Source organism: Leptonychotes weddellii, chromosome 14 (assembly GCF_054177405.1).
Source record: "Leptonychotes weddellii isolate Sample4059 chromosome 14, ASM5417740v2, whole genome shotgun sequence".
In the NCBI taxonomy this organism is placed as follows: Eukaryota; Metazoa; Chordata; class Mammalia; order Carnivora; family Phocidae; genus Leptonychotes; species Leptonychotes weddellii.
The window spans coordinates 10,094,729-10,121,051 of NC_138382.1; the positions used below are offsets into that span (position 1 = coordinate 10,094,729).

The 26,323-nt window shown below is 44.7% G+C and overlaps 1 protein-coding gene across 4 annotated transcripts in view; it reads right to left on the reverse strand.

Moving 5' to 3' along the window:
• The window catches only part of APBA1 (amyloid beta precursor protein binding family A member 1), a 190,935-nt gene that overhangs the window by 53,645 nt on the left and 110,967 nt on the right, over positions 1-26,323 (reverse strand). For all 4 annotated transcript variants that reach the window (XM_081802828.1, XM_081802825.1, XM_081802826.1 and 1 more), the window contains one exon: positions 7,057-8,330. In XM_081802828.1, coding sequence (XP_081658954.1) covers positions 7,057-8,262 — 1,206 coding nt within the window. In that variant the 5' untranslated portion in view covers positions 8,263-8,330. The remainder of the gene's footprint in view (positions 1-7,056; positions 8,331-26,323) is intronic.

Below are 26,323 nucleotides of genomic sequence, written 5' to 3' on the forward strand. Positions count from 1 at the left end.
CCTGGGTGGCTTAGTCAGTTAAGCATCCAACTCTTGATTTCAGCTCAGGTCATGATCTCAGGGCCCTGAGATCAAGCCCCAAGTTGGGCTTTGCCCTCAGTGTGCGGAGTCCGCTTGGAATTCTCTCTCTCCCTCACCTCTGCCCCTTCCCCCTCAAATAAATAAATACAAATCTTTAAAAAAAAAAAAAACAAAACAAACCCCATTAACCTCGCTAAGAACACAAACCCGAGGAGGAGTCAGCCCCTCCACATGTGACCTCAGCAAGCATCCGTCCCACTGCGGGTGTTAGTATTCCTGCTGCTCTCCTTCCCACATACATTCAGTGGTTTCCAGGCCCTAAGCCCACTGTCAAGCCCACAGCTCCTGAACTCTTCAGGGTTTTCATTGTCCAGGTGCAAATCCATGTATCAATTCGGGTTCTTCAACCTTAAGTCGAACAGCCTCCACCTTGATCTGCTTTGTCCTTCTTCACTAAGAATGAGTGAATGATCTCTGAGTGATTCCAATCTTTTATATTTTTATTTATTTTTTTAGAAGATTATTTATTTGACACAGAGAGAGAGCACAAGCGGGGGGGGGGGGCAACAGGCAGCGGGAGAGGGAGAAGCAGGCTTCCCGTGGAGCAGGGAGCCCGACGAGGGGCTCGATCCCAGGACCCTGGGATCATGACCTGAGCTGAAGGCAGACGCTTAACCGACTTAGCCACCCAGGCGCCCTCCAATCTTTTATATTTTTAATTTAAGGCAAAGAAACATATGAATATGGTTTGAAAAGTCTAGCTTTTGGCAAAAACTGAAGTCCGTTTCCCTCTTCCTCCTCCCTCCATGGTCTCATTGCCAAGACTTTTAAGCATTCCTTCTGGTATTTACTTCCACATTCATAAACTGTGTGTTCACGCTGCCTCATCTTAGCTTTTCAGTTTTAGCCATTATTTCTTGGCATCTATAAAAGACTAGGATTTAGGGGCACCTGGGTGGCACATCTGGCTAAGTGTCTGACTCTTGGTTTCGGCTCAGGTCGTGATCTCAGGGTCGTGAGATCAATCCCTGTGTGGGGCTCCACGCTCAGCACGGAGTCGGCTTAGATTCTCTCTCCCTCTGTCCCTCCCCCTCACATGCTCTCTCTCTCTAAATTTTAAAAATCCTAAAAAAGAGACTAGGATTTACCTCTTTTACACTATACCTTCTTTTATCCTTCCAATATTATATTTTTTTGTTAATCAATATTCAGTGTTTGTATTCTGAAGACTGTGCATACGCTCCTTCCTGCCAAAACGCATTATATGATTGCATTTCCTGCCTGTGGAACAATTGTTTGTGAGGCAAATAACTGCCCTGTTTTTCTATTTGCTTAGTTTTCTGTGTACTGATCAATAATTTACGCCAAACTCTGCTAAAACACTCCAAGATTCCTCTCGGTACAAATATATGAGGAAATCTCTCACTTCCACCCTTTCTGAAAGCCCTCCAGCCTCTGGTCCACACTGGACTGACTAATGCCTTGTCCCTCCACACAGCTGTCACCTGGGATCTCCTTCCCCACCACCCTCGGAGTCCCTCTGTCTCCTTCCTGTGGGGGATCCCCCATTTCCCAGAGCTCTCATCTTCTTTCTCGATTTATGCTCCCATTTTGGGGGAGCAATCCTCTAACAGCCCCCGGAGAAAAGGTGCACAGAAGGTAAGTTTTCTGGGACCCTGTGTATCTGAAAACATCTTTATTCCACCTTCACACTCAACTGGAAACCAGATCTCCCAGTGTCCAATGTTGCTTTTGAGAAGACCAACACCACTGGGATTCCTTTGTAACCTGTTTCTAGCTCTTGGCAAGCCTGCAGGATAATCTCTCCCTCCCGCCTGTTCTGAAATTTCTGTGAGCCTTTTTTTTTTTTTTTTTTTACTTCATCGTTCTAGGCACCCAGGGGACATCTTTGCACCAGGTAAATCTCATGTCTTTTGGTTCTAGGAAACAATTTTTCATAATTTCTCCATTTTATCTGTTTTCCTATTTCCTTTTCATCCTTTTGCCTTCATTGTTCTACTTAAAGATTCCCTCAACTTGTTTCCTTCTTACTGAAAGATTTAAAACATTTTAAATTTGTGCTGTCACATTTTCTAGTTAAAAAATTGGGGGGGGGATTTTTTTTAAGATGGCATCCTGGTCTAATTTGTTAGCTCCCTTACCTCCCCCTTTCTGAGGAACAGGAAGTGTTTTACAGTTTTCTCCTGCTCTGAGCACGCCTTTATTTCTTTAAGTTCCTCTTCCCATTTGTTTTGTGTCTTTGCCATTCATATAGACGTTCTTCAGATGTTTGGTGGTCCTTGGGTGTTCACTCTTACTTAACAGTGGGTCCCCCAAAAGCCCACTGGAAGCTTCACGAGAGGCAGTAATCTTCACTGCGGAGTGGTCAGGTGGGGCCCCAGGTGTTGGGTTTGGAAGCCCCCAAACACGAGCATCTGTACGTACCTGCTCTTGGGCCTGTTTCCTCAGAGAGGAATCCTGAGGAAACCTCCCGCACGGGGCCGGGGGGCAGGGGGTGGGGGTTGTGTTCTAAGCCTGACAGCTAAGAATTCTACAGCCTTCTCACAGCCTCACTGCTGAGTAGGCCCGTTCCATAAGGAGCCTCATTCCCATTGTCAGCTGTGGCTAGTGTCCCCAGTTCCAGCATTTCTCTGAGTCACCCCTTCCCTACAGTCAACCTGCCACCTTCTGTGGGGCTGAGGGGGGAGTGGTAACCCAGGGCCCGGGCTGGCGAAGGAATCCAATGTCTCTGGTGACAGACTTTCAAACAATTTTTTTTTTTTTTTTTTTTTGTAGCCAGACTCCTGCCGTCTGAGGTACGTGGCGTCTCAAATTCCTGAGCCTTTCTTGGAGATCCACAGCACACCTCCTCACAGACAAATGGCAGAGTCAACAGAAACCTCCTCAGTGTTATTAGTCAGAATCGATCAGGCCACGCTGTGGTAACAACCACTCCAAATCCCCAAGGCTGAAAACGACAGAAGTGGATCCCTCTCATGCTACATGTCCCCCAGGGTCATCAGGGAGCCCTGCTCATCATGGTCCCTTGGGACCTATGCGGACAGAGGCTCTGCTGTCTTGTGACCCTGCCATCTTAACATGAGGCTTCAGGGGGAGAAGCCTGCTCTGAGCTGCCCCTGCCCAGAAGCAGCACCACACATCACTGCTCCCGTTTCAGGGGCCATGCCTCACTTCCAGGGGCTGGGGAGGGGCAGTGCCGTCCTCCCCATGCTTGAAGGAAGAGGACAAGTGGACATCCTGGGAAGCACCCCTGTCTACGGCAGCCGGTCACCACGCTGGTGTTCCAAAACTGTGTTGTTCTCTTCGACTGCTGGCTCTCGGCGCTTGCGGCTTTACACGTTTTTAATATTGTATTGTCATTTTAGTGTAGCTTTAAGACAGCGCAGAGATAACCAGCATCTGCACAACACCCCGCTCAAAATAACCAAAACCCTCCAACCGCCCCCGTATGCTTGCTCCTACCTCTCTCTGATTCCACCATGCCTCTCTTCTCCACTCAGAATGATTCTGTTGCCTAAAGAGAGGCTGGTAGGCCAGGTAACTTTTCAGAACTAGTCATTCCTTAACGATATTTTCCCAGAAGGGGGTTGGGAGGTAGTTTTCAGATATATTTGGAATAGAGAAATCTTTAGCAGAAGCAAAGCACTTACAGGTCGTTACAGTTTCCAAAAACCAGTCATTTTCGATCAGTGCTCAGCTTCTAGTACATGCTCAGGTCCTGGCTAACAAGCAGTCCAATCTTCACGTTCACCCATTAACAAATGCCAGTCTGCTCCCAGTGAAGAGCAAAACACTGGCGTTCTGAGGGAATGAGAAGGGGCATTAAAAGCAGGTTCAGCAAATCAGCAGTTATCGCCGGCAAGTGGTAATGCATGTGTTTTTTATTTCCCTCTAAGTGCTCACTGTAGCTTCTGATCATGCCATTTGTTGTTGTTGTTAGTTTTTTTTTGAGAGAGAGAGAGAGAGAGAAAGAAACCTTGAGGGGGTGAGGAGGGGCAGGGGGAGAGGATCTTAAGCAGACTCCGAGCGCTGAGCATGGAGCCTGCTGCAGGGCTCGATCTCACGACTCTGAGATCATGACCCTGAGATCAGCACCTGAGCTGAAATCAAGAGCTGGATGCTTAACCAACTGAGCCACCCAGGTGTCCCTGATCATGCCATTTGAAAATGCATTCCAAGGCTATTTCTCTAGGTCTGCTGACCATGACCAAGGGAAGACAGTCCCCTTTGCTAAAACCAGACCTGGGCTAATAAAACATGTACCTTAGTCTCAAATCCACAGATTGTACAGGGTGAAACTGCCCTGATACATTTTTCCCCCCTGTGAATCAGTGGTTCTTAATCTTTTATATGCTGAAGAATCACAGGAAGAATTGACAAAATAAAACAAAGCAAACAAAAAAACATATCCCTTAGACATTCTAATCTGGAAAAGGCAGTAATTTGTATTTTCAACAAGAACCTTCCAGACTGACCTCAGACCAGTTTAGCAGTGCTTTTTCATTTTCTACAACAGCATACACAGAAAGGGCATTCAAGTAAATATTTTTTGATGCTGAGATGGAAATCAACAGAATGTACAGACTTCTATTTTTCCCTCATAATACCATCAAAGACGTAGGAAATGAAGGTCTTTACCATGAACACGGAAGGACAGATGAAATACAACTCACAAATTCAAACAGCTTCCAACTGACTGGGGGAATATTTTAAAGCACAGATTTTGGGTTTTGCTTTGTAGTAACTCATCATAACCTAGTAAGCCCTACTCACCAATCTTCTAGCATCAAGCTGAATATCTGCCAGTATGAATTTCTAAAGCATCACCTGATGTCCTATCATCAATTCCACCTTTTGAGTGAAGCATCATGCAAGAGGTTTAAGTTGGTCTCCTAGTTCAAATGAATCAAAGCAAGCCCCAGCCCTAAGATAGGCTGTGCTGTGGGCTCATCGTGAGAGGCTGCAGCGACAACGGGGGGAAGCCGGTTACGTCAAGGAGCTGGTGCGTGGAAGGAAGCTGGAGGAGGAAGCCAGCACCTGGACCTAATGCTCCTGCATCTTTTTCTCTGATGGATTTCCAAGGTTCCAAAAGGATATGGAACTCGGCCTCTTGCCCGCTCCTTACCTTTGAAAACCTGCTCCATTTTCCCACTACATGTGCAAAATGCTGCAATATTTCCCTCCTTGCCAGGAGGAACCTGGAGGCAGGTGGAGGTCAGGAAGAAATCTACACACAAAGGCACCTGTCTTACCAGTTCTACGAGAAGCCCGGACAACAGAGGAGAGACACGGAGCGACGATGAACTAACTGACCCAATGCTACCCCCTTGCTGGGGAGGACGCAGATCCTTTCCTCACCGGTTTTCCACCTCTCCTTATTAAGGGAGCCGGCGATTTAATTAGCTACTGGCAAATGTTGACTGTTACTCAAAGCGGAGGTGAATGATACCCCTGACCTGCATAGCCCTTCACGGTTAAGTAGGATGAGCAAAGAGATTCCAGTAATGGCTTCTCACTCCAAAAGATATACTGAGAAATAACCTGGTGCAATCACAGAAGGCAGAATTAAATGAAATCAAATTGAACCTCCTAGGCCTTCTTTTAGTCCAAGCTCCCATTTTAAATGAAAGTATTCAAGAGAATGGAAAAGTGAGAGCGCAAAAGAATCTTGAACGCCAGGTGGTGGGGGCAAAGTTGTCTTCTTTCTTTATTTTGAATGGACTGTGACACCCAAGCTTGCCATGTTATCACGTTTCTTTAGGTATTCCAAAAATGGAAAATAAAATGTTGGCAGAGGCAGCGATAGCTTTCTGTACCTCTTCCCGAGGAAGCACAACGAAGTTCTAAACCCCAAGCAGGTCTTTTGGGGAGAAGGGTGCCCCGCGTCCACCAGAAATGGAAACTGAGCACTTAAACTAAAAGCCACAGTGAGACCCAGGGTGTCGGTGAAAAACCGCAGAGCCCCTGGCAGGAAAAAGCTCAGAAGGATCTCCTTGACATCCTCCAAGGATGCCACAGGGTGGCTCCAATCCCTTAAGGGGCTCAAATTGTGGCCCCGCGACCAGCAGCATCAATTCCACCTGCAAACCTGTTAGCTGACAGTGTTGAACTTCACCTGAGCCCTGTGATGCCCGAAAACAACGAACGTTAAGGAAACCTCCCCTACCCTTTTGTGCTCTGGAAATGGCTTCCTGCAAAGACCACCCCCTACCCATATGACTTACGGAAGACTCACAGGTGTCCCCCCCCCTTTTTTTTCTTTTTTACCTATGACAAGGCCAGACACAGACCCTCCAAATTCACCTTTGCCGGACGGTGATTAGCTGAACTGCCCAGCTTTGTCAGAACAAAATGTCCGCTAACCAATCTTCACCTGAGCTTTTCTCCTTCCTCCAGGTCCTTGAACTTTTAGCCAGCCTACACCCCACACCCCCTCCTCAAACGGCCTCTGGAGAACAGGCTGACCTCGGGTTAAAACATACGCTCTTTTGCAAGGCATTCAAGCCGGGTTTTCACCCCACTTCCGCACAACGCCTTCTTTCTAGTCCTGTTTACTCCTCCCTAGAAAGGAGACCCTCTTTTTGCCCAGCCCCAGAGACCCTTGCGGACCCTATAATCAGAGGTTCTCCTATTGCAATAGGGCCCATCCCCTGTTAAAAGAATACCTTTCTCCCCTTTGCAAAAAAAGCCTTCCCGATAAAGTCTCTCCTTGCACAATCCGGACTTGGTTTTTCTTGGACATTAAAATTACAAGTTCTCAGGCCTCACCCCAGCCTTCTAAGTGAGAAACCGCTCGGGGCAGAGTTTGAGAACCAGCGATTTACAGCCATTCCTTCAAAGGGTCTGAAAAACGCGTTCCACACCTGAACTCCATCCCACCCGTGTTTCGCTCAGGGGCTCGTAAGCGCAAGCAGTCTCCGAGGCTCGCGGTGGACACGTTTTGAGCGTCCCCACAGACCACTAATCTCGTGAAGTCATTTCACCAGTGGCAAGCAAGTCCCCGCGCATACTTACATCTCCATCCACCGGCCTCTGGTCGTCACAATCCCTCGTGGGGCTAATGTCCTGGCGCATGACCCAGATAGGCTCTTTGGGCTCGTCGGGGGTGTAAGGCGAACGGATGGTCCTGGTTTTCACCTCCTCGATGGCCTCTTTGATGTCCTTGATGGCCAGCGAGATGGCGTCCCTTTTCTCCTTGCTGTATCGCGGGCCCGCCTCGCCTCCCGCCGTGCCCGCCGCCCGCTGCTGCCCCGCCTCCGGCGCCTGCGGCCCGGGGCTGTCGGGGCGGCCCCCGCCCGGGGTGGGGGCGCGCTCCAGGTCCTGCTCGGCCTCCGGCATGTCCTCGGCCGCCTTGTCGAGGCTCTGCGAGCTCATGCTCTGCTTGACCTCGGCCACGATCTGGTCGATGTCCTCCTCCTGCTCGTAGCTGTCCATGCGCGGGTAGGGCGCGAACTCGGCCTCCTTCTCGGGGCTGTCGGACTCGCCGTCCGAGCGCTCGTCGTAGTGGTGCAGCCGCGCGCCCAGGGCCTCCTGGCGGTACGCGGCGGCCTCGTCGCGCTCCTGCTCGTACAGCCGCAGCCCGTCGCGCGCCTCCAGCTCGGGCGCGTCCCCGATCTCCTCGTACACGTGCTCCTGGAGGCCCCCGTAGTCGGCGTAGGGCTCGGCGTAGGGCTCGTCCTCGCCGCGGTGGAACAGCCGGTGCGTGTACACGTAGCCCGAGTAGGCGGCGTTCATCGCCTCCTCGTGCTCCAGCGAGTGGAAGTGCAGGTGGTTGGGCGGCGCTCGGCGGTGCGTGGCCTCGGCGTGCTCGGCCTCCGCCTGCTCCGTGTACTCCTCGGCCTCGGGCCGGTACTGCACGGCGTAGGCGCTCTCGTCCTCGGGGTCCTGAGCGCGCTCCGCGTCGTAGCCGTCGCGGGCCGCGGCGATCACGTCGCCCTCGGCCGTGTCCGTGTGGTTGTGGAAGCCGCTCTCCGTGCTGGCCGAGCGCGCCAGGCACTCCCCGCGCTCCTCGTCCTCCCGCGGCCCCGGCGGGGCGCGGAGGTCGTCGACGGCGCGCCCGCAGCCCGGGCGGCCCGCATAGCGCTGCTGCGGCGGCCGCCGCTGCCGCTGCTCCTCGTCCACCTCGGGGTGCTCCAGGTCGGCCTCCACCGACTCGTTCACCTCCCCGCCTGCCGCCTCGTCGGTCACCTCCACCTCCGCGGAGCCCTCCAAGTGGTTCATGGTGGGCGTCGGGCGGGCTGGGAGCGAGGCTGGGCCGGCTCACTGCGCTCTCATTTTGCTCCACGCGTCTGGGAAGACAAGAAGGGGAGGGGCTGTTAACGTGCTTCAGACCGTAGTTCTGAGCTGAGCGCCCAGAGAAACCGTAAAAACAGCTGCTGTTGATCCCTTCTGACTCCGGGTCAATTAAAAAATGGTTGCAAATTTCAACGCCGTCTGACAGCACATAGTGCATTTTCTTCCTTGCATGTATCGTAATTTGTAATTACATAGCTACTTGTCTAATTGCTTACTGGCTTTCTCCCTTCCCCACCCCTCAGACTGAGAGCCTCATGAGCGTTTTGTTCTCTCTCCACCATGCTTACTATTCAGGTTCCATTTCTGATGCACATGAATAAAGAGTACTACTAAATTGAATGGGCCAATTGACACATTTTCCATCTGCTAAGGGATAAATCTCTCCAAATTAAACTAGGATCCTAGCTACTTTAGAAACGGTTCTTTAAATAAATTTCAAGGGAAAAAATAATCTCGAAATGTTTTGAGCTCTTGCTGTCAATATAAACACGCAGCCTTTCGGAGGCAGGCTATCCACCATCAGAGGGTTCTTGTCCTGTTATGACAGGCTCTGTTACCTTGGACAAGTGGCTTAATTTTCTGGACCTCCACGATGAGATCAGACTCATTGACTAAGGGCTGTTACACAGGGAAAAAAGACTCCGTGGTCGAGTAAGTTTGGGAAACGCTGACTTAAGAGTTGACTTTTCATTGTGAGTATTCAAGAGGAAAGACACATGATGTGGGGTTTCCTAAACTTGTGTGAGGAGGAAACCCTTTCCTAGAGGCCAGTGTTCTGACAGATCCACTTAAAGAAACACTCACTAGTGTACTTCCCCATATACCCTGAACCTAAAATTCTCTGATTCTGTGAATTACCATTATAGCTGGTACTAGATATATGGAAATCATGGCTACTTTCTTAAAAATATGGGTATGTCTCTTTATCCATTTCCAGAGAAACTTGTAGCTAGAGATGGATTTGGTTTCAACCTCTCTCATTGTTGTTATCACAAAATAGCTTTACAGCATGATGCATCCAGTGTATGGAAATAGATACAAAGGATGTGCAGAACAACAAAAATGGGCGGGATCCCCATGATTTCAAGACACCTGTGGGAAATGCGTTCAACTATTAAGTGTAGGCTTTTCTCATAGTGTTCTTTTGGAGAACCCACATTACGACTGGACAAAATGGATGGGAAGTGAACTCATTAATGTACTAGGAGAAAGCTCCAAGAGGATCAGGGGCATTTGATTGACTCTCTAATATTGCAGTGGGCTATATTCTACTCAGCTCCCCACAACCACAGCAATTTCCTTCAAGCACTAGGACAATCCCAGTAGTAAAGGAGGGCATTTTGGAGCTTCCAAGTTCACCTTCAAGCAGAAATATCATCTTTCCACCATTCTTTGGTGGACCCACCTCCATTCCCCCACTGCTGGCTGGCACACACTGGAAGAAAACAATTATGGTTTACTCGAGATGAACAATCCTAATTGCGTTCGTCCTTGGCAAGAGTCCCACTTCATACAAGTGAGATCCAGTCTCCTTTGAAAAATTGTGGCCTCCCCTCATTAACCCTTGAGAACAGTGACTCCGAGGAGGCATAAGAAAGTTTTCCAAAAGCAAGTATGAGGCTCCATTCAGACTTTGATTGATGGTTAATGCTTTGAACAGAAGAGGCAAGTGTTGGTGCTGGGGTCCCCCTGACTAAGAGGCCTCCATCATGGGAAATACAAAACAAATATTCAGTTCAATACAGCACATGGACAAGCAGAGTCTACCCACATTTCCTTTATGAGGCCTCTCTGGAAAAGACGACAAATTAAACGTACACATCTCAGTCCAATGGACACAAATCAAGTATTCACAGAGAGGGATACCGAACAGTGTTAGTAAGACAAGACTAAGCATCCAAAGCATGTGAATGGCCAACAGTTCATGATAACCATGTGCAGAATTGACCAAAACCCTGTCTACAGTGAAAATAGATTTTATTGATGAAAATCTGATACACGTATTAAAAAGAAGTTTTAGTTTAGGGGCACCTGGGTGGCCCAGTCAAACATCTGACTCCTGATTTCAGTTCAGGTCATGATCTCAGGGTTGTGAGATCGAGTCCCAGGTCAAGCTCCACACTTAAGATTCTCATCTCTGCTCACTGCCCCCCCCCCAAACTCCCATGCACATGGGCACACACACACACTTTCTCTCTCTCTCTCAAAAAAGTTTTAGTTTATTCTGGGTTAAAATCGCTGTTTGACCAGCAAACAGTGCCCTCTCATAGAGCACTTACTGATTCAAAGGAAATGGGATTTCTCTGCATGTCCGAACACTAAATCATGATAAAGAAAGTTATAAGATGCACATTCTTTGGGGGAAAATACTGTTAAAATAATGGTGAACTGGTGAAACTGGTCCCTGACCCCCTTGGTCCAGCTCTAGCTCTGGGTTCTTGAGTCCTACTCCCTGCAAACCAAGCCCAAGAGCCCCATCACTCCGCCAGCCTCACCTGCGTCCCATGTTCTAACACCCCCAGCGCTGACCCGAACTGCCTTCCCTACTCTCAGCCTATTTTTCACCTATATTTGGTGACTCTTTCCTGTCTTTGGTGACTCTTTCTTGTCTTCCCCAGAGCAAGTTCACACTTGAGGACTGTCTATTATGTGCCAGCCTCCAGGCAATGTTCTAGGCACTGGGGCGGAGCGGTGACCGAGGAAGACAGGCTTCTCTGATTCATTAAGCCTCTGTTCTGATGCATGAGATGGAGGGCAGGGGAGGGAGGTGAAGAAAAAGGAGAGGGGAACGGACGGTGACTATGTAAATAAACAAACGGGATAGCCCCAAATAGTGAAATGTCTTATGAAGAAAATAAGATGGTAAAGGCATAGCAAGAGACCAGGGAGGGGGGTTATGCACACAGTGGCCAGAGGAGGTGATGTGTGAGCTGGGGCCTGAACGATAAGGAAAGGGGCGGCCACATAAAAATCTGAGGGCAGGGCCATGAGGCAAGAGGGCACTTGCTTGGTTCAAGGGCAGAAGCAATGTTTGTGAGTGAGAAAGGGATGGTGTGGAGGGAGATGAGGGTGGGGAGATGGCAAGACCAGGCCTGGTACATCATGGTAAAGAGTTTGGATTTTATCTCAAGGGCACTGGTATGCTAGTGAGTGGTTTTAATCAGGGGAGTTACTCCTCACTTCATCCCCATTATACTTTGTCTATTGTTATATATATATATATATATATATATGCTGTATATTTTATATATATAATATATATGTATAAATTATATTATAGCACCTGTCACACAAAGCAACAGTTCTTTATAAATATGAAGTCCTCAGGAAAAGAGGACCTGTCATTTATCTTTGATTCCCTAGTGCCAAGGACAGAGGTTGCAGAGTTGGTAGTCAATGAATTTTTAGTAATTAAAAAGAAAAAATGTCTATTTCCACTCCACCCCCCCCCCAATATTTGGGGCCTTCTAGCCATTGGCATGCTCAAGCTTTAGAGAACTCATTTCTTCCTTCCATCTTGAATCTTTGCTGCCCTTATCCATCCATGCACCTCCTCCACCTTCTTCTGATGCTTTAAGTGTCCAGAGAACTCTCGTGATTCAGTATTTTCCTACATTTGCATGTACTGATCCAGTTGGCATTTATTAGACATTTGCCAGGTACCATGCAAAGGCAAAGGGCATGCAAAGGTTTTGAAAGCATGGTCCCAGCCTTCAAGGGCAGACAGCTCTAATAATTATAATACCTGCTGCTAAGTGCAAAAGAGAACTAGGTTCAAGCTACAAAAGGAGCCTAGAGTTAAACCAACCACCACAACTGCATCCCCTTTGTGAGTCACACACGTACTGCTGTTCTTTTTTTTTTTTTTTAAAGATTTTATTTATTTATTTGAGACAGAGAGAATGAGAGAAAGAGAGAGCACATGAGAGGGGGGAGGGTCAGAGGACGAAGCAGACTCCCTGCCGAGCAGGGAGCCCGATGCGGGACTCAATCCAGGGACTCCAGGATCATGACCCAAGCCAAAGGCAGTCGCTTAACCAACTGAGCCACCCAGGCGCCCCGTACTGCTGTTCTTAAAGGGTTTAGATTTCATGCGCTCATAAGCAACCTGAGGACTAAGGCCTGGGAGAAGAGTGCCTTCAGCCACTCAATGGCCTTGATTAGGACCCATGTGCCTCCGGAGGCTGGGGCAAAGGGAGGAGGAGTGGCTCCCTCCCCCGCTACAAAAGTGTCCTGCAATCTGGAAGACAGAGGCAGGACAGGCTCCACTGCAGGTGTCCTGGCTGCAGGAGTGAGGGAACCAGCTGGAGAAGGTTAACAAAGGGAAGGAATTCCGCTGCCGTGCCCCATTTATAAATAGAACATTTCACAATTCAAGCAGCTGAATCCAGGTATCTCCTAATGGTAGCTGAGACTCATGTTGGTTTGGGATTAATGGAAGGGGAGGTTGTAAATTACTTTGGCTGATCTGTCCTTAAGTAGTCATTGATAAGAAATTCCAATAGACTGTCCCTTTTAACACTTGCAGAAGTAGTTTTAGAAAACAGGTCTGACTGAAGACGAAATGCAATGTGAAAAAGAACGAAAGGAGTCACATCAGGTTGTTAACATGGAAGGTATGGGGGGAGGGAGGCTGGTATAGGGAAAACAGGAAGGTGGAGAGTACAGAAGTGGGAAAAGAATAAGACTGTGCTAGCCATCCGCTCCCCTGAAAAAACTAGAAAGAATATGATTCCATAAATATGTTTTTATATTTTTGTGTATATTTAAGAAGTACATTTACCTCCCATGGACTGAAGGAATGTTGTTCCTTGTCTCCTGCTAGAGTTGCAAAGGAAAGTCCTGTTTCTTTGGACTGTAGCCTGTCCTAATTCACCTCCACACATACATTTCCAGTCCGCATGATGTCTGCCACCAAGCCATTGGAGTGGCTGCCAATGACCCTGAGGTCGTGGTGATATATTAATCTCCAAAGCAGCAAACAGTTCTGGTCGGCAAACAGGATTGTGCCCTCAATGCTGCATGCATATACATTCGTGTGTGTGTGTGTGTGCACGTGCATGTGCATGAGCATGTGCGCACACACACACACACGTGCACACACATGCCCCCCACATAGGCTGGAGACTAATGGTTCCCATTAAAGAAAAAAAGGGTGACAGAATACGAATACCCAAGTTTTCTTATCCATCATCTCCACTCTCTCTGTTTTCCTTCTATGAGTGAGATCAACTGTGGAACATCTACTAGAGAAACCAAAGGACATCAAGAACCTCATGCAAATCATCAGCTTTTTAAATTCAATGCATCTATTTACAAGGGTAGCAGAAATAAAAAAAAAATAGAGTCCATTAAAGCTTAATCTCCTTTGATTCATTTGGAAATTAAATTTAATGATACTGGGAGCTAAGATGGATACAGAACACACATTTTTCCTTCCTAAAGTCATTTCTAGTTTAAATAGGCTTACAAGGTCAGGAAAAGCCTCCTTACACACAGAACATCTTACTTCAGTGAAATATTATTTTGTTTCTTCTCTTATCCTTGTGTGAAGCTTGGCTTGACCGCACTGGTAATGATTTCAGAGTGAGTTGTGTACTTGAATCCAAGGAGTGTTGCTGAATAGCCAGATGTCAACCAGAGGTCTGTGTCCTTGACCCTGTCCTACTTTGAGGAGGACATGTGGGCTGGACATCTTCAGTTTCCCTTGCAGGTGACCCACTCCAAATGGCTTCCCATGATGGCTCCCTTCCCTTCTCTTCAGGCTTATGGGTGGTAGGGGTGGCGGGGTCCCTCTTTTCAGCTCTCTGCCTCTCTGCGTATTATCTGATTTGAGTGCCTATCTATTTCCTGCTGGGACCTAACTGATACCAAATGCGTGATACCCATGTTGGCAGATGATAAGAAATAAATCATTTAAAGACAGATGTAAAATGATAAATCGTACAGCTATAGTAAACATCATGAAGGTGGCACCCTAGTGGGAAATTCTAAACCAGGCTCTGCTGTGTCTTCTCACCCCCACAGCACTCCTTCTCCAAAGGCTACAGGGGATCAGGGAATTGACATGGTAAATCCACACAGGAAGCATAATGGGTTTATAAAAGCCTACCTGCCTGCCTGCCTGTCTGGATCTCAGCCTCTACATCTCTCCTCTCCCAAGGACAGAGGCCACTTGATCTTCTCCTAATGCCCTAGTCTGTCAACTGCAGGCTCAGCCTGCTCCCAATCTCTATTCAATCCTGATTTTAGATCTAGCTTTGCCCCTCACTCAAGAATTAGGATCTGGCTTCGGATCTTTCATCCAGTGATTTGATTTCTTCCCTTGTACACAGACCACCCCAATGTTGGCAGTGGATACCCCACTTTCTGGGTCAAGAATGCCAATGGTTTTTTTGGATGGCCAGTCATTGATGGTTGCCATATCCCTTAGAGATCTTGGAATGCCTGCTGGACTAAAATTGCATCCACACATGGAGCTGAACTTGCTTCCCAGCACCTGCCCAACACAGGTGGGTGGGTCCTGGTCTTTGGTAGGCTGTATGCTTACATGTTTCAAGGCCACTGCCTTTGCTCAAAATACTTTGGCCACTCCTTTATTGGAACAGCTTTCAAAGTTAATTTCTGGGATTTGAAACTACCAGCCAATTGTTCTCAATATTCTATTCTAATATTAAGTCATATTTGATTTTTGCCATCAAAGGATTATCCCTCACCTTATTTACAACAGTTTGCTATGAATGGTGCTTGATATTCTTCAAATATCAAAGTTATCTCTAAAGGATCATCTCATCATCCATACGCTTAATGAGATATTACAGTGGTTAAGGGGACAGGTGTGGGCGACAGACTGCCTCAATGCATCATAGTTGCATCACTTACTAGGGATGCATCACTACTTTCTTTGACTTAGGATAACTTAGAGCAAATGTTCCAGTTTGATCATTTCTAAAACGGGGATAGTAATAGTACCTACATCACAGGGTTACTGGATGATACAAATTAATATATATATATATAAAACATACATTGTATGTGCTACTTGATATTCATCAGTGCATTTTCTGCACACACCATAATTAGTATTTAAAAGATCAACACGTAGTTTTTAAAAAGCAAAAAAAAAAAAAAAAGATGAAAACAACTAATGCTGCTATAAATGCTTTGAACACATGGTACATTTCTTATTACTCTTTCCCAAGTAAGTCTATGTAGGGATGGGAAAGAAGCATTTAGGCTACTTTTAATCATCTTGAAATAAGGCTGAGCATAAGTAAATCCACCAAATAATCATCATAAACCCTATACTACGTGTGTAGGCCAATGCATGTGGTGTTCTGCGTACTCTTGCCCTCACCCTCACAACAGTCCCAGTGGGAATTACCTGTCTCCAGTTGCTGATTTTGAAACAGAAGCTTAGAGAGCTTAAGTAACTTGTCCAAGGTCACTCAGAGCTGAAAGGGTTGGAGGTAGATCCGTCTGGATCTCACTGTTCATGTTTTTCTTACTACATTTCACTGAGCCTATAAAGTGATGTGATCGATTTTTTTAAACAAACATCTAAATTGGTGTAATCCCTTTTAGAAAAGTCACCTTGGCAGACTCTATACTGACATGTTCCAAGGGCACTCACTCCCTTTGCTCAAAACACTTTGGCCAGTCCTATATTGGAATTGATTTCAAAGTTAATTTAAGGGTTTTGAAGCTACCAGCAAATCGTTTTCAATATTCTATAGTCATATTTAGTTATATTTGATTTCTGACCTCAAAGGGTATCATCCAGATTTATCATCCACCTTATTTACAAGATTTGGCTGTGAATGCTGTTTGATGTTCTCCAAATATCAAATCTATCCCTAAAGGATGAAGATGTGCTGCAGCCAAGATGATTAAAAAGACTCTGGCTCAAGCTCTGAAGTCAATTCCGAAAGAGGGCTTTAAAAATTGTCTGGCCAATGGCCACATCTTTCCCATAAGTTCTTTTTTGGTTGTAGTGTTCCATGATTCATTGTTTGCGTATAACACCCAGGGCTCCATTCGGTACGTGCCCTCTTTAATACCCATCACCAGGCTAAGCCATCCCCCCACCCTCCCATAAGCTTTAACTTTGCAGATAAGCAGACGGACAGAGGCCATTTGAACGAATGCATTCTTGTGTGATTACTGCAAAATCAGGTTCATTACTTTCATCCACCTTGAAATCTGTGTAACTGTGGCTAACACTAACTGGGCAGGAAAATTAATTCATCTACTTGGATTAAGTCAGTCATGCCAACCCCAAAGCTCTGATCATAACCCAGCCTTTGATTAAAGAGAAATTCGGAATTTATGCAGACTTCCTTATTGTCTGGCTCTTCATCTAGCCTCTTAACAATCGAATTATACATTTATCGTTCTTATTTCAATAAAACACATGAAATAAGCTTAAGGCAATCATGGAAACTCAGAGGGGAAATCTTGCAAATTTTATAGAAAACTCAAGGAACATTCTCTGGAAATCAGAGCCAATTGAAAGTCTATCTGAATTTTCGTGACATGCACCTGGTACAAAAATTAAACATATCTGCATAGTTCATATGTATTAAGGTTTCAATAGCCTTGTATTTTTTTCTGTTACAATCTCCTTTTTTATGTCCCTATACAACTTCCTTTTTTTTTACCCTCCACTACATTTATTGTCTCTGTTGCTATACTACACTTAGCTCAGGGGTATTAAATCACCAGTTACAACGCAATCTGGATCATTGTCCTGGTATTTCTGTTATCATAAAGAAAGCCATGCACACTCAGCACTATGGTGTTAAAGATAGTACATCTCTAAAATCAGTTCAGCTATGTTAGTTTTCAGAGGCTCATTACTTCATACTGCAAAAGGACATGGAAACGGGAATATCAGGCTAAGGCTGAACTGAACGGTAATTCATTAAAATGAAGTCTTTCTTTGAGACCACACCACCTCAAATTTACTGCGACTGTTACTTTTACAATTATTTGGCTCATTAGAAAGTCAGTTAACTTGCTTCTCTCTATTCCCTCAAGTTTTCTGTAGCTTCCTCTAGCATTTTCCTTCCCCAAATTCACACCAGAATGTCAACCACGACCCTAATTATGAAGCTTCAGATTAAATTATTGTTTCCAAGCTTCTTTTTTTTAGATTTATTTATTTATTTATTTATTTATTTATTTATTTATTTAAGAGAGAGAATGAGAGAGAGAGAGAGACCACAGGAGGGCGGAGTGCAGAGGGAGAAGCAGACTCCCTGCTAAGCAGGGAACCCGATGTGGGACTCGATCCCCGGACTCCAGGATCATGACCTGAGCCGAAGGCAGTCGCTTAACCAACTGAGCCACCCACGTGCCCTCCAAGCTTCTTTTTTTTATTCGAAGGTCGCGAAAGCAGCCTGGGCTGGGCTGGCCATCGTCTTCAAATATTTTTTTCAGCTATACTTCAAATCTGAAATGCCAGGGCTATACTAGATGATGAAAAACAGTGTATCCAGGAAGGTTTGCTCTCTGACACTTCAGCTTCACAACTCCCAAAGCACAAAATCCATTAAGCAACTATTAGGTAGCAACGCTGGTAATGACTTGAATTTGGACTCGATGAGCCAGAAATTCCGTATTGATTCAAAGCCTCCCATGACAATCAACTCTCTCGATCAGTCATGTTAGCAAAAAGTTAACAGGGAAAGAAACATAATGTGGGGAAAGAAGAAAGTTACTTTCTCTTCAAAATGATTCACGGATCGCCTGGAAACTCTTCAGAGTTCACTGGACATGTTGACCTGAATGTGAGGAGGCAGGGTGCCTGCATGCTACATTCCTCTTCTCATCAGCTAATTTCATTTGGGCCCCAAATACAGACCACTGAAATTCAAACATGATTTTCTGGCACCCAGAGCCTTCTGGTCACCGTGACAGAAGACATGAGCTTCTCCAAAGGAAATTATTTTTAATTTGCTTTATTAAAAAATGGTGTTGGGGCCACCTGAGCGGCTCAGTTGGTTAAGTGTCTGACTCTTGCTTTCAGCTCAGGTCATGATCTCAAGGTCATGAGATCAAGCCCAGCATTGGGCTCCATGCTGAGCGTGGAACCTGCTTAAGATTCTCCCTCTCCCTCTGCCTCCCCGCTCCTGCCACATACACATGCTCTCTCTCTCAAAAAAATTTTTTTTAAATGGTGTTGATTTTACTGACGATTTCATAAAGAAGATGGAGGTGAAAGATTATATCGCATACCACACCCCTTACCCTCCCCCCAAAAACTAACTGGTTAATTTTCTCACATCTTCCTTTTTAGTCATCAGCCTCAGGGTTTCCCTCTCTCGCGGACCTTCCTCTACAGTCCTGAGTCTTCATGGTTCATGTCCCTTCCTTCTGGATCATCACAGTCCAGTAGAAATATAATCTGAAACATACATGTAATTTAAAAATGTCTATAGTCACACTGAAAAAGGTAAAGAAAGTAAAATAAACTTTAATAATATATTTTATTTTACCTAGCATGTCCAAAATATTATCATTTCAACATAGGATCAATATAAACAATTATTACTGAGACAATCTACATTCTTTTTTTCCTACTAAATCATCAAAATCCAGTGTGAATTTTACACTCACAGCAATCTCAATTAGGACTAGCCACATTTCAATAACCACAAGTGGCTGGTTGCGACCATATTGGATAGTATAGTTTTACATCTAACTTCTGGGCTTCCCAAACTCTCTCCTTTTCTTTGGCAGAACAGTTTAGCCATGTTCAAGCTCTTCCAAATGTATAGTCACCCTCCCCCATCACCCTGCCTAACAAACAAAAGACCCTCCAGTTATCAGAATTTTCCTTCCAAACAACAGGAGGTTATAAATAACAAATAAATGAATGAGTGGAAAGCTTGGTTGTTGCTGTGATCCAGAACCAAGTTCTATACTGCCTGGTCATCGATCTCCCAAGGGGACCGGTTCCGTATTCCTCTCCCCCAATCTTCACTGCTGTCCTTTAATCCGAGATCTCTTTGGCCCCATGTCCAGTGTGGCTGTACCTGTCCTTTCCCCTCTCCATCACTCTCAGCCTTGTCCTCCCTTTCCCCTCTGCCTCCCCCCCCCAACAGATAGCCCTCAGGCTCATGGCCATACTAAACCACAGCTCCTGCCCTTCAACACGCAGGGCCCCCTGCATGCAGAGTACAGTAGAAATTGCTCAAAGATTCCTCAAACAGACAGTGAGGCTCTGGAGAAGCCAGGCAAAGTAAGAACAAAGAGAACCCTCTTCTCTCACCTGGAGGGGGTGCGTGGGAAGGGGAAAGAGAATCCCAGGCACTGGGGAATCGAGTCCAAGGCAGCAGAACATACTGGTTAAGAACATACATTAAGCAAGATGGCCTACGTTCAAATTCAGTTCCAGTGCTCACTAGCTATGTGACCTTGGGCAAGTCACTTAACCTCACTCTGCCTCAGTTTCTTCTTCTCTAAGGGGGGGGTAATAGTAGCACCTACCTAAGGTCATTGGAGAATTAAATGAGTTAAGGTAGCACAAAGAACAGAATAAAATACAAACTTGTCAATTCACAGAATGTACAACACCAAGAACGAACCCCAGTGTGAACTATAGACTTCGGATGACAACGGTGTGTTGACATAGCTTCCTCGGTTGTAATAACTGAACCACTCTGGTGTGGAGTATTGATAGCTGGGGAGACGATGCATGTATGGGAGGACAGGGGCTACAGGGGAAATCTCTGTTCTTTCCACTAAATTTTGCTGTGAACCTAAAACTGCTCTAAAATATACATGAAAAAAAAATTCCATTATTTATATATATAATATGTATCACATAAGTAAAAAGTATAGGTATATAAATATGTAAATATAATATAAACATCATATAACATAATGTAAATATATATAATCTATTATATATGAATATATAAATAGAAAGATATGTATTTCACGACTTAAAATATTCAAGCAGGGCTGCTGCACTTTAACTAGCCCATGACCCCTCACTGAAGCTTAAGCAACATGTGGGTTGAGCACATCTCTGCCACCGTCTCATCACTGTCCCGATTCTGAGACTTGATGAGTCCAGGTGTGGGTAGCAGGCACCTGATTGGCCCAAGGAGTCACCTCCTGGCCACCTGGCTCAAAGGTCACCCTGCGTTGTGTGTGTACAGGCTATTTCCGGAGTCTCCAACCAAGCTGGGACCGCACCCTGGGCTTCTGGCTCACAAACCTCTTGCTCAGACATAGTAACACTCGGCTCCCATCTGCCGCTGAGACTTCCCAGCACACCGCAACTCAGCCCCGTTCTTTCGGCTTGCACTCCAGCGAGCTGCTGGGTTGTTCTCCTTGCCCACCTCACAGCAGCCTGCTTCAGCTTACAACACAAAATCTCTCTGACCCTGTGCTCCTCACAGCCATCCAGCTCCAACTCCGGAAGAGTACACCTGTGGGCAGGTCAGCTGTTTACAGCCCTTGATTGGCAAAATCATAAATTCTTACCACCTTTCCTCATCTATAAGGTGGGTCAGCGAAGGGTGATTTGAAAGCATCTCTCAAAAGTATGCCTCTGAGGAATTTATGTGTTGCACTCATGCACAAATGTGTGGAATGACTTACGTACAATTCTATTTAAATTGCTAAAGCATAGTTTGCATTCATAAAAGACCAGAAACAACTAAAATGTCCATCATGAGAAAGTTGGTAAAAGAAATTATAGAGAGAATTCTATAAATGTGATCGTTATGCACAGATGATAGAAAGAGCTCCTTGATAAATTGAAACAAGGTCAGAACAGTGTATGATGAATATCATCATATATGTAGAGGAGGAGGGAAAAGAATGCATATGTATAAAAATCTCTGAAATGACAAAAAACTAATACCAAACTAATATTTCTTTTGGAGGGAGCAAGGGTGAGGAACAGGAACTGGCCAGGTGGGGACGATGACAGAATAGAATCTTCTCATCATATGCCTCTTCGTACTTTTTTTTTTTTTTTTAAAGATTTATTTATTTAAGAGAGACAGAGAACAGAGGGAGAGTGAGGAGTAGCAGACTCCCTGCTGAGCAGAGAGCCCGACATGGGACTCTATCCCAGGACACCGAGATCATGACCTGAGCCAAAGGGAGACGCTTAACGAACTGAGCCACCCAGGTGCTCCACTTTTTGATGTTTGGACCATGAACCCATTTTTAAAAGACCCTACATAGGTAATGAAAATAACCTGTTCTTTCTACCCTATGGGGATGGTGACTGCTTTCTGAACTGTAAGGACCTGGGAAAACTGATCTCCCTTCCTTGTTGGGGAGGGCTTTGCGGTAGGGCTGATGAGCTGAGTCCCTGCAAAACCTTTCTCTTCTGTTACTGATGGAAATTTCTCACCACGTGTCCAGTTTCTTGCTGCCATGCTGGTACTCAACCTCTGTTTTTCTTTGAGCCTCACTATTGTGAGTAATGTCTTTCTGGATAGATTGTAGGGGTGGGAGTGGTGAAGGGAACTTTCAGAGTTGCTATACTTACATAGGAATTTCTAGCACAGGTCACTGAAACCTGCATTCTAGAAACTCCATATTATCAGCTCATGGATAAACAGAATCACAAAGTGGCAGAAATTTAGAACTGACAGCGTTGACAAAGCCCAAGTCCCTTATTTGACAGATTGGGACACCAGGGAGTAGAGAGGTTATGGGGCTCCTTCAAAGTCACGTGTGTTAAACTAGGACTGGAGAGAAGCACATTGCCCGGTTTCTCTTCACATGCTATCCAGTTACAAGAGACAGATCTACTAAACGAAAGAAAATAATTACAAAAAGATGCTTGGCTAAATGGTGTCAGAGCAAGGGAAAAGAATTAAAAATATTCCAACAACCCAAAGGAAATCTGCTCAACACACCATCCGTTCGATCTTCAGAAACTTGGCTTTCCAAGTGTCCAGAATGCACGTGTCCTTTCTGAGAGAGTAAGGGGCACACACCATTTCCACATGGCCAATTGAATACCGAGTGTGGCAGAAATGGTTTGCTGCCCACCAAAAATTCAAGCTCACTCTCCATCGTGTAGAACCTTTGCCAGGAACTACATTTACAAGCCCTCCGTACATCTAGATGGGGCCATGACTAGTTCTCTCTCCAAGAGAAGGAAGGTAGAAGTGAGGAGGACCTTTCTGGGCCAGATCATTGAAGAAGTAAGATTGCCTTTTTCACGCACTCCTTCTTCCTCCACCGGTTAAATGCAGAAGAGTCTGAGACCTGTGGGATATCAGAATGACAAGAAGGAAGTGGCCTGGAGTCCTGAATTGAGCACATGCAGGAAAACTGCCCACTGCCCAGAAATAACCTGCATTGGACTGTTAGTAAATTAACTTTCAATGCGTTGCTACAATAAAATTTTGGAATTTGCTTATGTTATTCTCATCAATCAGTGCACAGGGCTATTTCAGTGGGGCCTCAAAACAAGTCACTAATCTCAACTTTAAAAAAGAATCATTGACTAATGGGAGAAAAAATACCAGTTCTCTTTTTAGTTCTGTGGGTTACCTTGAGAACTCTCTCTAATATGTCACAATTTACTGACTTAATTTAGGTGATATCTATTGACATCCTGCCAGGAAAGATGATGAAAAGTGACAATTTAGCTTAATCTTTTTCCTTCCATTTCCCAACATTTAATAATTATATTTTTATTGATTATATTTGTAATTTTAAATATTAGTCTCTTAAAAAAAGACTTTTTAAGAGTAGTTTTAGCTCTACAATAAAATTGAGAAGAAGGAGGTACTGAGATTTCCCCAAAACTTCCTGCCCCCCCCACATAAGAGCCTCCCTCATCATCCACATCACTCACCAGAATGGTAAAGTTTTTGTATTTTGTATTTTGCCTTGGAGTGCTTTAATTCTGCTCTTACACTCAACTGATCACTGGGCATAGAATTCTACGCTCATAATAATTTTTTTCTCATATTATGAAGTCGTCACCCTCTTACATTCTAGCCTGTCCACGGGATCTTGTTAAAATGCAGATTCTGGGGGCGTCTGGGTAGCAAAGTTGGTTAAGCATCCGACTCTTGGTTTCAGCTCAGGTTGTGATCTCAGGGTCATGAGATCGAGCCCTGCATTAGGCTCAGTGCTCAGCGGGGAGTCTGCGTGGGATTCTCTTTCTCTCTCCGTCTGCCCCTCTCCCCTCTCTCAAATAAGTAAATAAATCTTTAAAAAATGCAGATTCTGATTCATGGGTTTGAGATTCTGCATTTCTAATAAATCCTTGGATGATGATCCTGCTGCTGGTCTGAGTACCATGCTGGGTAGTGAGTTTCCAGCATTCAGTGGTGCTGATGAGCAGTCCGATTAGCTTAATTGATATCCTTTTGTCACTTTTTTCTTTCTGGCATCTTTCAACATATTGTTCTTATTCTTAGTGTTATTATATTTTCTTAATCATTGTTCTCTGCACTTAATAGGCCATTTTATTTTATTTTATTTTTTTTTTAAAAGATTTTATTTATTTTTTTTGACAGAGAGAGACATAGCGAGAGCAGGAACACAAGCAGGGGGAGTGGGAGAGGGAGAAGCAGACTTCCCGCAGAGCAGGGAGCCCGATGTGGGACTCGATCCCAGGACCCTGGGATCATGACCTGAGCCGAAGGCAGACGCTTAACGACTGAGCCACCCAGGCGCCCATTAATAGGCCATTTTAATCTGAAGATTTGTATCTTTCCGAAGCTTTGGGGAAGGTTCTATTATTTCCTTGATAATTTCTTTCCTGTTCCCCCTGCCATTTTCTCTGGTTTTACTTTCTGAGGCTCCTATTGGTCAGATGTTGGAGTTTTTTTCATTTTTCCAGCCTTATTGAGATATAATTGACATATAACAATGTGAAAGCTTAAGGTACAGGATGTGTTGATTTGTTACACTTAGATATTGCAAAATGATTCTGACCATAGTGTTAGTTAATACCTTCATCACATCACATAATTACCATTTCTTTTTTGTGATGAGACATGTCAGATCTACTCCTTTGGTAACTTTCAAGTATAATGTAGTATTATGAACTATCATCACTGTACTATACATTACATTCTCAGAACTTATTCATCTTATAACTGGAAGTTTATTCCCTCTGAACAACACCTCCCCATTTCCCCCTACTCCCTAGCTTCTGATAACCACTGTTCTACTCTGTTTCCATGAGTTCAGGGTCTTTGTTTTTTTTTTTTTTGATTCCACATATAAGTGATATCATACAGTATTTGTCTTTCTCTGACTTATTTTACTTAGCATAATGCTCTCACGGTCCAGCCATAACACAAATGGCAGGATTTCCTTCTTTCTCACGGCTGGATAATATTCCACCGTGTGTGTGTGTGTGTGTGTGTGTGTGTGTGTGTGTGTGTGACATTTTCTTGATCCATTTATCCACTGACAGACATGAGGTTGTTTCTATTTCTTGGCTACTGTGAATAATGCTGCAATGAACAAGGGGGTGCAGGTGTATCTATGAGAGTCTGTTTTCATTTCCTTTGGATAAATACCCAGAAGAGGAATTTTTGAATTATATGGCATTTCTATTTTTAGTTTTTTGCGGAACCTCCGTTATTATTTTTTATAGTGGCTTTATTAGAACTTTTGGATTGGTCCCTACTTCTCATCTTTTCTCTACTGTTTCCATTTCTTTCTCTTTTTGCTCTATGTTCTATTAATCATCCTCATCTTACTTGTCCCCAGGCCCTTCTACTGAGTTTTTGGACAGCCTGTCTTTAATCTCTAAGATCTCTTTCCTTTTATATTACCTGATTTTTTTAATATTATCTGATTTAATATTTTAAAATGGATATTATGAGCTCTTGGATCTCTCTGAGCATACTAATGAGAGCTGTTGTGCATTTGTTTGTTTGAAGTTTCTTGGATTATCTTTGCTTCCACTGTGGTCAGTTTTTCTATTTATTTTGGCCTTCTTTTCTTTCATGCTGCTATTCCCTCCCCTCTCCCCCACCCCTCCCCAACTTTTGATGGTTCCTATCTTTTCATATATAAAAATAAAGGATTAGGTAGATGGTGTGAGTTTTCCTTGATGTTGCTTAAGATTGTTTCCCCTAATTCATTCTGTTTAATAATGTCAACATATACAGGGATACCTGGGTGGCTCAGTTGATTAAGCGTCTGCCTTCGGCTCAGGCCATGATCCCAGGGTCCTGGGATTGAGCTCTGCATCGAGCTCCCTGCTCAGCAGGGAGTCTTGCTTCTCCCTCCGCCCCTTCCCCTGCTTGTGTTCTCTCTCTCAAATAAATAAATAATTAATGTCAACATATACATAGTTTACATAACCCTTTTCTTATTGATGATAATTAGGTTATTTCCATATTTTTTCTACACAGTATTTTAATAAACATCCTCATAGATATATATCCATATGGGCTGATACAGTTATTCCTATGGAATAAATTCCCAAAAGTGAGATTGCTGGTTGAAAATAGTACACATTATAAAACAACTTTATACTATAGAAAACACATGGAAAGCTGGAGAGAATAGCATAATTATTCTCTTAATTTGATTGAGAGGATGCAAAAACTTGCAGACATGATAAAGGCCAGTCCTGATGCATCCATACCCCTACCCACTTGTACCTTCTTGGATTATGTTGAAGCAAATGCCAGACACCAAATCATCCAAACTAATACTTGTCCAAATTTTAATAGATTCTGTCAGGTATCTTCCCCCAAATCTTAGTAATTCCCTTTCAACTCCAAGGAATTTCTATTTTTCCACATGCAGCCATGGATTTCCTCCTCTCCTCTCCTCTCCTTTGGTAACTTTCAAGTATAATGTAGTATTATGAACTATCATCACTGTACTATACATTACATTCTCAGAACTTATTCATCTTATAACTGGAAGTTTATTCCCTCTGAACAACACCTCCCCATTTCCCCCTACTCCCTAGCTTCTGATAACCACTGTTCTACTCTGTTTCCATGAGTTCAGGGTCTTT